Source organism: Rhinatrema bivittatum, chromosome 11 (assembly GCF_901001135.1).
Source record: "Rhinatrema bivittatum chromosome 11, aRhiBiv1.1, whole genome shotgun sequence".
Lineage (NCBI taxonomy): Eukaryota > Metazoa > Chordata > Amphibia > Gymnophiona > Rhinatrematidae > Rhinatrema > Rhinatrema bivittatum.
The window spans coordinates 94,662,938-94,676,064 of NC_042625.1; the positions used below are offsets into that span (position 1 = coordinate 94,662,938).

At 41.6% G+C, this 13,127-nt stretch overlaps 1 protein-coding gene across 3 annotated transcripts in view; it reads left to right on the plus strand.

Moving 5' to 3' along the window:
• Positions 1 to 13,127, plus strand: part of CSF3R (colony stimulating factor 3 receptor) — a 32,818-nt gene that overhangs the window by 11,606 nt on the left and 8,085 nt on the right. For 2 of the 3 annotated variants that reach the window (XM_029571225.1, XM_029571227.1), the window contains exons 8-15: positions 1,475 to 1,557; positions 3,909 to 4,122; positions 5,194 to 5,376; positions 6,684 to 6,785; positions 7,906 to 8,052; positions 8,335 to 8,475; positions 9,525 to 9,621; positions 10,112 to 10,193. In XM_029571225.1, the coding sequence (XP_029427085.1) occupies positions 1,475 to 1,557; positions 3,909 to 4,122; positions 5,194 to 5,376; positions 6,684 to 6,785; positions 7,906 to 8,052; positions 8,335 to 8,475; positions 9,525 to 9,621; positions 10,112 to 10,193 (1,049 nt within the window). The remainder of the gene's footprint in view (positions 1 to 1,474; positions 1,558 to 3,908; positions 4,123 to 5,193; positions 5,377 to 6,683; positions 6,786 to 7,905; positions 8,053 to 8,334; positions 8,476 to 9,524; positions 9,622 to 10,111; positions 10,194 to 13,127) is intronic. The other variant, XM_029571226.1, reaches the window with a different exon arrangement.

Sequence of the window (13,127 nt, forward strand, 5' to 3'; positions counted from 1 at the left end):
GAGTGCCGACCCACCTGCACCTGCATGTGCGGGAACCTTATTTTATAACATGCACGTGCCGACGCAGGCTGATGTATATTCAGCAGCACGGCGAAGCCACAGAATATACACACATATGTGCGTACGTCACTGGATAAGTCTACCTGCCTAAGCTTAGACCTGCTCTATGGGGCATCTAAACTTAGACGGACACTTATATCCCTAACTCCAAATATCGATATGTCTAACTCGCTCCGCCCCGATTCACCCAATTCACACCCACATTTTTTGTGCATACATTTTAGCAATATAAGGGACGTGTACAGCTAAGTGGTAGCTGCTGAACGTACATGTATATTCAGTGGCCACTATTGAGCTGCAAAAGTCCCGCTTATCTAGCTAAATAGTGCTTGAACATGCTTTGAATATTGACCTCTTAAAAGAAAAAGGAAACAAACCAGAAAATTGAGAATAGACAAAACAAAACCCAATCGACTGTAGCACCTTGTAAAACACGCGCCTGATGTCAAAACAGTTTTGTCTTCAAGTGGGTTCTCCAAGCCCAGAGCTTTAGATGATTTATTTATTTAAGGCTTTTATATACCGATGTTCCTGTACTAGTACATATCACGTCGGTTTACATAGAACCAAAGTTGGAAATTACATCACACAAGAGGGTACACATAACAGGGCTAACTTCGTATGAACTTATAGATAAAGCAGCGAACGACTTAAAATAAAATTAAATTATTATAACTATAAGACTAAATATACAAAATATAAATAAACATAAACATTCAACAAACTTGGATTTACAGCAGACTTGAAAAGCATGAGTGCATTATCACATACAGCTTGCGGGGAAATAATGAGATTAAATTATAAGATTAGATGGTTACGGCGTCGGACATCTCGCATCATCGTGAATCTGACCCTGAGGGAGAGACCTTTAAGTGAAGGCTTTTGTGAAAAGCCAAGTTTTGAGCTTCTTTTCAAGCTTCTCTTGATCAGTGTCAAGTCTTGCTGGAGACCTTCATGTGTCCTAGAAGAGTTCAACGCTGCCCCTCCACATGTAGTGATGTGATGCAGGTGCGCAGAATGCAATGCATGAGATTCAACCTTTCTCACTTGAATACTATGGCAATCATTGGCACATGATCTGCCTGCAGCCCTCAGCAGCCGACCATCCCTTTGGTAAAAATATACCAGACTTCCAAAGTGAATAGAAGGATACAGCAGAATTATGATGTGCGTTAGTTATAATTTGATGTTGTGACTTATACTGTATGGAATTCACTTACTGTGCTTCTTCTATTTGATGTTAAACTGTCTTGATTATCATAAGAAAGGTGGTGCAGTAAGCCCAATAAACTAAGCAATAATCTTGAAATACTTGTTGATTTTTGTGACACATTTGGGAGCGGGCAGGGGGGAGGTAAAGAGGAAGAAAAGATGAGGCACTCATGGTTTAAAGAAACTGTATTTTATGCTGTAGCCCCAGTAGGAAAACTGGATGTCTGGTGGAAGATGGATCAGCAGGGGTCTGGCAAGAAAACAAAGGTGCAGCTGATGTGGAAGGTAACTTTTCCCCTAAAGACAACCTAGAAAGAATCATATTTGTACTATATTCAAAAAAATGTTTTTTTATTGGGAAGGGTAACTTATCTTTCTGTAGGAATCCCTGCAACCCACAAGAAGATTAAGTATTTTATTAATGGTGTAAAAAGTGTCCTTCATAATTGTATTAAATGCAAATAAGTGCAGATAGGTCAGGCCAGGTTTTAATTGATGGGCTTTTAATATTGGATGATAATTAGGGTGGCCAACAAGCTCCATGCCTTGAGGGACATCATAAGAACATAAGAAGTGGCATGGGTCAGATCAAGGTCCATCAAGCTCAGCATCCTCTCTCTGGGTCATAAAGCAGATCTGTTCCTTGTTAGTGACTCCTAAGATGATAATAGCTTTCTATAGTCTACTGGTTAATAATGGATTATGGACTTTTCCTCCAGGAAATTGTCCAAACCCCTGTTAAACTCACCTCAGTCACAGATTCTGCAGCTTGATAGTGCACAAAGTAAAAAAGTACTTTCTACCATTTTTTTTTTCATTTGCTGATTGTTAGTTTCATCTATCAACTTATATTTCCAAACTTTGCTTATTTATTTTATTTCTCAAATTTTGAAGCTCCCTTTCCCTTAAGGCTCAGAATGGTATACAAACCAGCAAGCAATAACATAATAAAACAGAGAAATGTAATAATACTAAGAACAAAGAAATAAAAATACACACAAATAATAAAACCAACATTAATAAAACCTTTAAAAAATAAACAGATAATAATAAAACATTCCAAATGCCATAAATGCACTGGGGGATAAGATTAGGACTGACTCATCCAGTCCCATTCATCCTAATTATACCCCAAGAAAACGCAAGCAAGATGATGGGATGGAAATCTCATTGAATATGCAAAACAGGAAGTACCTGTTTCTTAGCAACCTACCAGAATGGCTGGAAGGAGCAAAAAAAATATGTTTTTAGGGGCAGATTTATCAGACGTTTACTCACATGCAAACATTGCTCTCAATTTTCAATATATAAAGCATCAGGGCAAAATGGAAGCCAAACTTTGCGAAATCTGCTCCCTTTGCATCTTTAAAAAAAGAAAAATGATATAGAAAATAACTAGAACATTCCCTGCTCATTATTTTCTGTCTGGGCTGGACCTTTCCTTTTCCCTCCCACAAAGACTTAGACTTAGTTTTTGGGTACTTGCCAGGTTCTTATGGCCTGGATTGGCCACTGTTGGAAACAGGATGCTGGGCTTGGTGGACCCTTGGTCTGACCCAGTATGGCATTTTCTTATGTTCTTATGTTCCCCAATCCCTAAGTACCACCAAATAAGTGTCACACTGCTACAAAACAGGAAAAACAGTCACTGCAAAGAAAAGAAATGGAAGAATACATTCCAGTACCATAACTAAAATATTCCTGGTAGCCAGCAGTTAAACAGTGAAGTTCCTGTGTATATGGCAAATGCATTTGGTTTGGTTTTTCATAGGCTTATCGAGTCAATATTGCACGAAGCCAGGAAGTTAAGGCCTTTTAGCATAAGCAGGCCCAAGCAATGGGTCAAAGGTCATTTGTGAAAGGGGTTTTAAGCAGGGTGCAGAAGAATGAAGTAGTGGCCATGGGAAAAAGCAGAGCAATGTTGCTTCCTTTAGAGATAAGTAAAGATTTGGGAGTTTTTTTGTGAGAACAGAAATTGCTGTTTAGGAGAAGGCACAATTGCATGACCTAAGGTGCAGATTTGGAGCTAAAAAGGACCATGAGCTATATTGGCTACTAAGATACAAGCATTGCAGGCCGACTTTTAATTCTAGGGGCTTTGCCATGTGTAATTAGGACTGTGCCACTCTCCCTGCCCCTCATCAGGAAGATAGCCTTGGTGTCCGATGGTGACCTCATAAACTGACCATACAAACACCGATCTCCAGCTGGACTGAACACCATCTCCCTCTTCACAGACAAACCCAAGAGAGGGAAGTTTAAAGCTCTCCAGTGGTCCAAATTCTGACAGAACACGTTTATTATCAAACCTGATCACATGAGTGCCTAGGGGACTTCATTCCCTAAGCAATATTTTTTCCATAACTTTCACCCATGAAAATTCAGATGTGGTAGAAAAGGGATGATCTGGCCTTCTGTTTCTGGAAAGAAATGGTAACCACTGGCACCATCTTGTGCATTTTTTATGAAGTGCATATATAGCCCAAGCAGCAACTTGAAATTTGAATTACAAACTGACCTCCTTTTCTTTCAGCACTGACCCTCAGAACTTCCTCTGGTCCACTGCATGTTGATAGATTAAAGTGTTTCTGTTTTTGCCCTTGTAATGAACGCTTCCTGTCCTTCATTCTGTGCAGCCCATGAGCAGGAAGGACAGCAATGGAGACATCCTGGGATACCTGGTTTTTCTCATCACTGGACAAGGGCAGGATGGAGTTATGATGTTATGTAATACAACCAAGGTTCTGTGTGACTTCCCAATGCCACCCAGGGCTGCCAAGGTTTACATCAAGGCGTATAATGCAGCAGGAGAATCCCCAGCAACAGACGTGGTCCTCTTCAGCAAGCAAGGTTTGCCATCCTTCAATCCTGCATCTTATTCACGGCAGTTTACAGGGAATGAGAAGATGGAATGACAATTCATAGTAATTAGGCACTCATTCCAGTATTCATCCAGATTTTATTTATTTATTTATTTAACATCTCTTTTATACCGATATCCGTTCGCACATCGCATCGGTTCACAAAAAACAATAACTTTTGGGCATGGCCCTTACATATAACAGATAATAAGTGAACTAGGAAAAATACAATTAACTTTTGGGAGGAGCCCTTACATATAACAAAAATCAATGACTAGATGCAATGAAAATGCATCTACTCATTGGCATTTAGATGATGCTAGGAAAGCCTTGGGAAGCAGATTTTGTGCCGAAAGGGACAACTGCAGTAGTTTTCTGATGAGAAGGTGCAGAGTGGTCTAGTAAAGCAAACACAATATGCAATGAGAGAACTGAGCACCTGTTTTCCTTGGCTTAATGACGTCTTTGGAGGTTGTGAAGAAGAGGTCTGTGAGGTCTCAAAAGTTCATGAGCTGCGATGTTATTTTTTGGTCCTTTTTGTATTGTCACAGCCGTATTAAGACTCCGTTTTCTCTAGGAGCAATAAAGCTAAAAGAACTCTGCTCCTTGAATGTTAAAGTTAATTTCTGCCCATTGGAATCTGCCAATGAATCAAAACACAAGTTTCTCATCATGTTTTCCATTCTGTTTGAAAATGCACACCCCTATTCAAAATGCAGAAGTATGCATGGAAGTGCAAACTCCATTCCAGAAATGTTTTACTCATTGTGGGTAAATTTTAAGCTGAAATTTCCTAAATTTTTAAGGACCATTTTAGACCTGCAATTGATTTTCCTAGATTTAGGTCCCTACGTTAGAGGCTTCATGCCAAACATCACCCCTAAGTGCCTATCTGTTTTTCTCCACCCTAACTCCACCCCTAGTAGCTGCCCACTTTGTAGATGCTTAAATCTTGTGAAAATAGGATCCAAAATTTAAGATGCTCAGCCCTAGTCAATTTTCAAAGGGCTAAATTAAATGCCTACCTCTCTAAATTAGGATTCTACTCCTTCTCTTGCAGGTCTTCCTCCGACTAGCATCCGTGCCTTTCCCAAGGATGATCATAGTCTGTACGTAGAGTGGGAAGCCTCCAAGATCTCTGTGGTCCGATACGTCATCGAGTGGTACAGGGTCTCCGAGCAAGCCAGCTGCAACATCAGCTGGAAAACTGAAGTTGGTGCCGGAACCAGCTCCCTCCTTCAAGGTGCCCATTCGGAGATGGTTTTGTTTCCTTGAAGAGATTTCAGCACTTTGCTTAGGAGAGTGGATTTTCTTACAGTAACACCCTGATTCTGTTTTCTGCCTGCGATTACAGCCACAGCTGCACTGGCTAACCTTGGCTTGCTTGCTAGTAACTGTAGGGCAGTTTAATCATTTAACAGCAGCTGCTGAGCCACTAAGGCAGTGGTTCTCAACCCTGTCCTGGGGACCCCCCCAGCCAGTCAGGTTTTCAGGATATCCACAATGAATATACATGAGAGGAAATTTGCATACACTGCCTCCATAACATGCAAATTTTCTCTCATGCATATTCATTGTGGATATCCTGAAAACCCGACTGGCTGGGGGGGTCCCCAGGACAGGGTTGAGAACCACTGCACTAAGGAGTGCAGCATACCTGTCATGCAAGTGAGATACCGAATACTAGTGAAAGAGTGGCAGAAACTTTGGTGTAGCATCTGCACCACATACAAACACTTATAACAGTGGTGGGGAGGGGGGGGGGGGGTGGTGAAGGCACTGGGCCAGCACAAAGACCGGTAATATCTGGCTCCATGTACTCAAGCAAGCCACATCACTGCAAATTTTCAAAGAGGCTCTGTGTAAAGTAGTGGCCCATAAGGAATTGTGCAACCGATGGACTTAATTTTAAAAAGTATTTACACGCTTAAAATAGGGTTCTACACATATAAATGCACTTTACCCAGTAAGTGGACTTTTGAAAATTGCTACAATATCTGCCATTGAATTGTCCCTAGGAGATTCACGTGTAAGTGCACTTTTCCAGGGTAAATGGCTTTTGAAAATTGCTATAATAGTAGTTACATTTATATGGGTAAATCATTTTGAAAATTACCCTCTATATGTGTATATTTTTACATATAGGGAAGAGGCGGGGCTGGGACTCACACACACATGCTTATTTTAAAAAGTATGGGGATAATTTTCAAAAGGATTTATGCACTTAAAACTGAGTTTTACACATGCAAGTGGGCTTTTGCAAATTGCTACGATACATGCTACTTTTACCCGTGTAACTCCTTTTGAAAATGACCCTCTCTGAGTGTAAATTCTCAAAGCATCACCACGTGTGCCAGACAGCAGACAGCAGGTGTAATTGTGTGCATGCAGTTTTGCTGGAATCATTTTCAAAGCTAACTTAGGTACATAAGTCCACAGTAAAAACTGATTTAACTTATGCGCACATTTGCTAGCAAACCGGTGCACAATGGTACAAAATGCCCCCTGAGAGCGCAGAGGATGACAACACCTTTTTTCCCTCACTTCCAGAGAACATAGAACCATTTCAGCTGTTTCACATATCCCTGTACCCCGTCTACGAGGATGCAGTTGGACTGCCCTTGCACACAGAGGCTTATACAAAGCAGAAAGGTCAGTGCCATATTGGAAGCAGGTCTTTATTCTGAGCACAACTTTCAAATGACTTTATCTGGGAAACTAAGCAGAATGCAGCAGTCCAGTAGTTATCCAGGCTGTAGATTGCCCCCTCCCCCCACAGGTAAACGTACCTGCGCCATTCCTGTGCCGTAAAAGGGCAGGGGAAGGGCATTGCCAGCAGACAATGTGCAGGGATTACAGCCCAAAACTCCTGCGGCATCGGCTAGCCCCCAAATGTTCAAAGGGAAACTGGGCAGGGCAGAAAGCCGTCCTTTCGAGGTCAAATGTAATAGGTTGACTATGTTTAGGGTTTTTAAGCTCATTATCCATGGTTACCCCCTCCCCTTGTTTCCAGATCTGTAAGACAATGTTTATACTGAGACTGCGGCAGTGACATTAAAAGGCCCGGTCCTGGGCTGGCCCATTGCTTCAATGACACTGCTGCACGCTGGCAGGAGAAGGAGCAGAGTTCAATTTCCTGGGCCCCATCTAGGCCAGGGGTGCTGCAGAGGTGGCATTCAGAGGTCCTGGGTGGGTGCAGAGAGTTTCAGCAGTTGCTTAAGGGCGACACCCTACTGCTTATAGTCAGGTGCACGCAGGAGCTGCGGTCTGGGATCTCTGACCAAGGACTGCGGTTGCAGTGGCTGCGCTGAGGTGGAGGTTTATAAAATAGCGAGGAGGGGAGGGGTCGTTCTAAATGAAGGCTTATGGTGCCATTGCCCAATACAGCCCAATTCCGATTGAGCTGGAGGAAATTACTATTCAAAATAATAATAATAATAATAATTTTATTTTTATTTATTTAACATTTTTCTATACCGAACTTCATGACAAGCTTCATATCAGGCCGGTTTACATCAATAATAATAAAGCCTTAGTCTATCCAAATATGCTTTCTCAACACCTAATAGGCCTCTAGAAACAGTAAACAAATGACTACTTACCAGAATACAAAATGAGAAATATTAAAACAGGTTAAGAGGCAAAATAATGTAATTCTAAAAATTAAAATAGCATCACATCTGACTTTTCATATTTATCACACTCTCTGGGCTCTAGGTTTAGTCATTTTGAGTTTTGGCTATAAAGAACAATCTTGTCTTCCCTCCTGTAGCTCCTTCAAGCTCCCCCAGACTCCATCTGAAGAGCATTGGCAGATCACAAGCTGAGATTGAGTGGAACCCCATCCCCATAGAGAAACGACATGGCTTCATCACAAACTACACCATATTTTGGAAAGATTCCAAAGGATGGGTTTCCTGTATGTCTTATAGTTAACAAATCGAACAGTATTGTGATTCGGTGACAGAATATTGTCAAGATGGGTTATTCTTTGGCACATGAAAGAAGCATTTTCCCTGTAGTCTTAGAATTACTACGCAACCTGAAAGAGGGCATCTCTTGCACAGAGAAGCTCAGGAAGCAAAATCCTGAATATGAAAAATAAGACCCAGACTTTAAGAGTGTCTTATTGCATCTCTGTTGAGTTTCTATTATAGCTCATTCTTTAGAGCCAATCTTTGTTGGCCTTTTGTGTTTTCAGATGCCATTTTAGATGCTTCTTCGAGAAACTTCCTAATCAAGAATCTAGAGGCATCAAACATCTATAAAGTGCATCTAATGAGCTCTACTGCTGGGGGACGCACCAATGGAACCATCTTGACTATACACACCACAGTATTAAGTGAGTCTGTGGGACTGGAATAAATATTTTGCCTTTTTATGCAAATCTATGTTCCAGAGCTAGCCTTAATGTAGTATTAACATGTTCTGGCATTGCTTTGTTGGGCTCAGTCTTTACCGGTACTGCGCTGATGGGCCTGATTTTTATCATTTCCCTTCTTTGCCAAGAGGAATATCTTTTGATATGTCTGGCCCCTAGGTTTCTTGGTCAACAGATTATTATTTGACTGCAATATGAGCCTCATTCTTTCTAGAAGAGTAGCAGGGCTGAAAATCCCAGAATTCATTGCAGGCAGAGGTCAATGTTTATTTATTTATTTACAAGTACTTATATCCTGCCTCTCCAATAGAGTCCGGGGCAGGTAACAAAAAATCATATACAGAATGAAATGCAGTGAAAGAAACAACTTTTCTCTTTCTTGGCTCCCTCTATTTAAATTATAATTCTTGAAATTATTTGTAAGTTGAACTTGACCTGTATGGTAAGTCCAAAATGAAGTCATTGACTCACAATGTTGGTCCATTTATCAGTGTTTATTATGACCTATAAATAAAATAAAGGCTATAGTTGTTGTTGGCAGATGAGAATCATTTGGCCCACCCAGTCTGCCTAGTTTATTTATTTATATAAAATAAAATACTGTGTTAGTGTAGGCTAATGCTGCCTACACTAGTCATGGATATCTCCCAGCTGTCAGTCATAGAAGCTTAACCACCTGCAGGATATTGGTTGTTCTCCTTGGCTGGGAAGTGCAGCCAGGTTGGCCCGCAGTCCATGTTAGGAAATTAGCCCCATCTAGTTACATCTAAGAATGCATAAAAACCCTGCTTCCATTTCATGTTGGTTGGCTTTGATACCTATTCTTGGGAGCTTAATGCAATTGTACCTCTGCTCTATGAAGTTGACGTTTTCCCCTTTTGACCCTCTGTTTACATCAAAATTCTAGAGGTGCCCATTAACAATGGTTCTAAATGGCTGCAAACCCTCACAAACAAATGGAGTTGATTGAGAAATCTTCAAAGCAATCCAGGTTGTGTCTTCTATTTCAGCAGATACAGAAATCTACATCGTTATCGTGGTGCTCTTTCTGGTGTTCACCTTGACCATATGTTTGGTATTGACCATCTACTTCAAAAAACACCAAAAGTAAGTTCATGAAGCAAGATTCAGCTGGTTTTGTACTGTAATACAAGATAGTATATTAGTTACATTGTAATGTCCTTATGGTTATTATAGATAAATTGCACAATACTATAACTATGTTGCAGTAATATTGTAATTATACAATATATTAGTGTAATTACATTGCAGCTATAGACTACATGCAGTGCTATTATTACACTCCAGTTGTATTGTAGTTGCCCTTCAATGTTAAATAAATGAAGTTGTTACAAAAACAAAGGGGTAACCAGCGTATTTACCAAGTTATCATATTAACTACTGGTAATTACTGTACATATCACAAAGCAGAGCCGCAAAAAGGCATTATTATGTTATAGAGACCCACAAAGGGTTCACCTTTCCCTCCTTCGGCTAAGCATATGCAAATCTGAGGCACTTGGTTGCATCTCATTTGCTGTTACTCCCTCTGAATGAATCTCTGTCTCTGCTGTCTACTTCCTTGTGCGACCAATAGAATGAAGAATCACTTCTGGCCGAACGTACCTGACCCTGCTAACAGCAGTCTAGGAGAATGGATGCCTACGAAGTTACAGGAGGTACTGAGAATATACAATAAATGTGGGGGGCTTTTTGCAAATAATTTTATTGAGTTTATCAACATGCAAGAAAGCAGCATTCAGAGAGTACAGGAGAACATTGAGTAAAATTACACTGAGCACAACACCATCGTAACTTACAGGCACCTGTCTAGTCGTTATAATAAACGCATTTAGCAACATTAATTTATGTGCCTCATTGTTAACCATTGTGACGGCTCCCAGCTTAACGATGGCATAGAAAAGAATTTAAATAAAATAAATAAATAACCATAATAATAGAAAGAAAAAGAGAATACAGTTCCTTCCCTCTCCCCTTACTTGGCAACTTAGAGACTTAACAAAGATTATTCTCCTACAAACCATCCTCAGCAACTGTTTCCTCACACAAATAACCTCATATCTGTAATCCCCCCTTCTCCCCCTTGAAAAATACTCATCCCCCAGCCCTATCCCCCCCCCACACACACACACACACACACACACACATTTACCATAGCCCTCAATCTAAGACCATAAGGAAGTGAAGAAAAAGGTTAAGAAAAAGAATATCACACAGCTCAGGATCCGGACAAGAACCAAAAACCGTTTTCTAACTAGTCACAGTGGACAAATATGGCCTCCAACCAGGGGTGGACTGGCCTATCGGGGGATCGGGCATCTCCCAGTGGGCTGGTCACTCTAGTCACGTGGTCTGCCGAGCGTGGCTGTGACAGAGCCGTGCTCGGCAGACCACGTGGTATCTCCGGGGCCGGCCGGGGCGGCGAATCCCCGGGCCGGTCGTCATCGGGAATCCGCCCCTGCCTCCAACCATCTAGTAAAAGGATTCCAGATTTCGAAATGTCTTTGCCTTTTATCCGGGCGGATCGTGGTCAGCTTTTCCATTGTGAACAAGTGATTCTCACATGGAATGACGGTATATAAAACACTCAAATAAGTCTATAAATCTCCATCCTTTTCCACCACATTGCTAAAACACATCTTGCTGCTATCGCCACCATGGCCAATAGCTTTAGTTGTACCTTGGATAAATTGTCTTTGGGAATATTTAGTAACCAAACCTCAGGAATCAGGGGGACTGGAACACTCATCATCCCCTCCACCCACTTACTGACCCTTTCCCAAAATTCCTGGGCCTGAGGACATAGCCACCACATGTGAAAGAACGACCCAACACCATTGCAGTTCCTCCAACATTGATTACTGTTGGAAAGGTCCATTTTCTGTAATTCAAGAGGCGATACATACCACCAATATAACAAGTTAGAGCCATTTGCTATCAACATAGAAGATATTGAACAGTGACCTATGGCCATAAAACATCTTATCCTCCCATTTCACCCCCAAGTTCCCCTTCCACATCTGTAAATGATCTATCTGAATTCAACAACACATAGATTTTGGAAATAATACCTTTTATCTTGGAAGCTTAAGCACAATGTCCTTCAAACAAAGAACAGCCTTTAACCAGACTGCCTTTTACAGATTTCATGCCCATGAAGTGCTTAAACTGAGCATATGCCAAGAAATCCATCTGTGAAATTCCAAAAGTATCCCTCAAATCCAAAACACTTCTCACCTCATTCCCAGCCTAAACTTGCCCTCACCTACTTAATCCATTCAGGTCCCATTTTTTAAAAGCTGAATACTATTGTCCCGCTAAAAAAAAATATGTTATATCTAATGGGAATTACGTAATGAAATGCTCTATCCCCAAAATAATGCTTTCTCCACTTATCCCAAGCAGATAACATGCAAATCTAACAAGGAGAAGACCGGGCGAGATCCTCCCTTATATTCTTGGCAACCAAAATAAATCTTGAATCGGGATGTACCGCAGCATAGCTTGTTCAATATCTACCCATTGTTTTCCATTACTCTCTACCTGACATGCCACGACATTCTTCAGCTGGGCTGTCGCCAAATACTGCATTACGTTTGCACTCTCAATCCTCCCTCCTTCGTAGTTCTAAATAATGCACCCTTAGCCACTCTTCCAGAGAAATGCAAATACCCTTTTTGGTAGAGTTTTACGCTGAGAGTCAGAGATGACACATGGCAGAGTTTGGAACAGATAACAAGAAATTCATTTGTACTGCCACCACTCTACCTAACCAAGACAACGTAAACCTATCCAACTTTCCCAAATCCTGTGTTAATGAAGTAATAATTTCATTTAAACAAATTCTGGTAACTCGCAGAAACATTCACTCCCAAGTAGTGCACCTTACCTGCACACCACCTAAACTGATGGGACACCCTTAATTGTTGTCTTTGTGATTCATTGAGGTGGATTTATCCAAGTTTACTTTGAAGCCGTAGACTCTCCTGAACTCTTTTAATTCCTGCACCATTGACAGCAAGGAGATTTCCGGGTCTGAAAGGGTAAACATAATGGGCTGAATTTAAAAAAGCCCCGGGACGCGTGTAAGTCCCGGGGCTTGCAAAAAGGGGTGGTGCGGTCTGGGGGCGGGGCCAGAGTCTCCAGGCACAGCAGCCATTTGCCCCAGGGCTGAAGTAAGTTTGGAAACAAGAAAGAAAAAAAGAAAAAGGGAGGGGGAAAAGGGAGGGGAAGGTAGGGGAAGGGAAGGGAAGGTGGGGTGGGGGGTAGAGAAGTTCCCTCCAAGGCCACTCCAATTTCGGAGCGGCCTGGGAGGGAACGGGGGAAGGCAGCGCGGCTCGGAGTGGGCTCGGCGCGCACCGACCCCGGATTTTATAACATGTGCATGCCTGCGCGCATGTTATAAAATTGGGCATATATGTGTGCATGCCGGGTAGCGCATGCACATGTACACCCACGCGCAACCTTTTAAAATCTACCTCTATATCATCGGCATATAGCAATATTTCAAAGTGTCTACCCCCCACTTTAATTCCCAAAATGTCCGAGGCCTTGCAAATGGCTTCCGCTAATGGTTCTAGGCTAATAGCAAA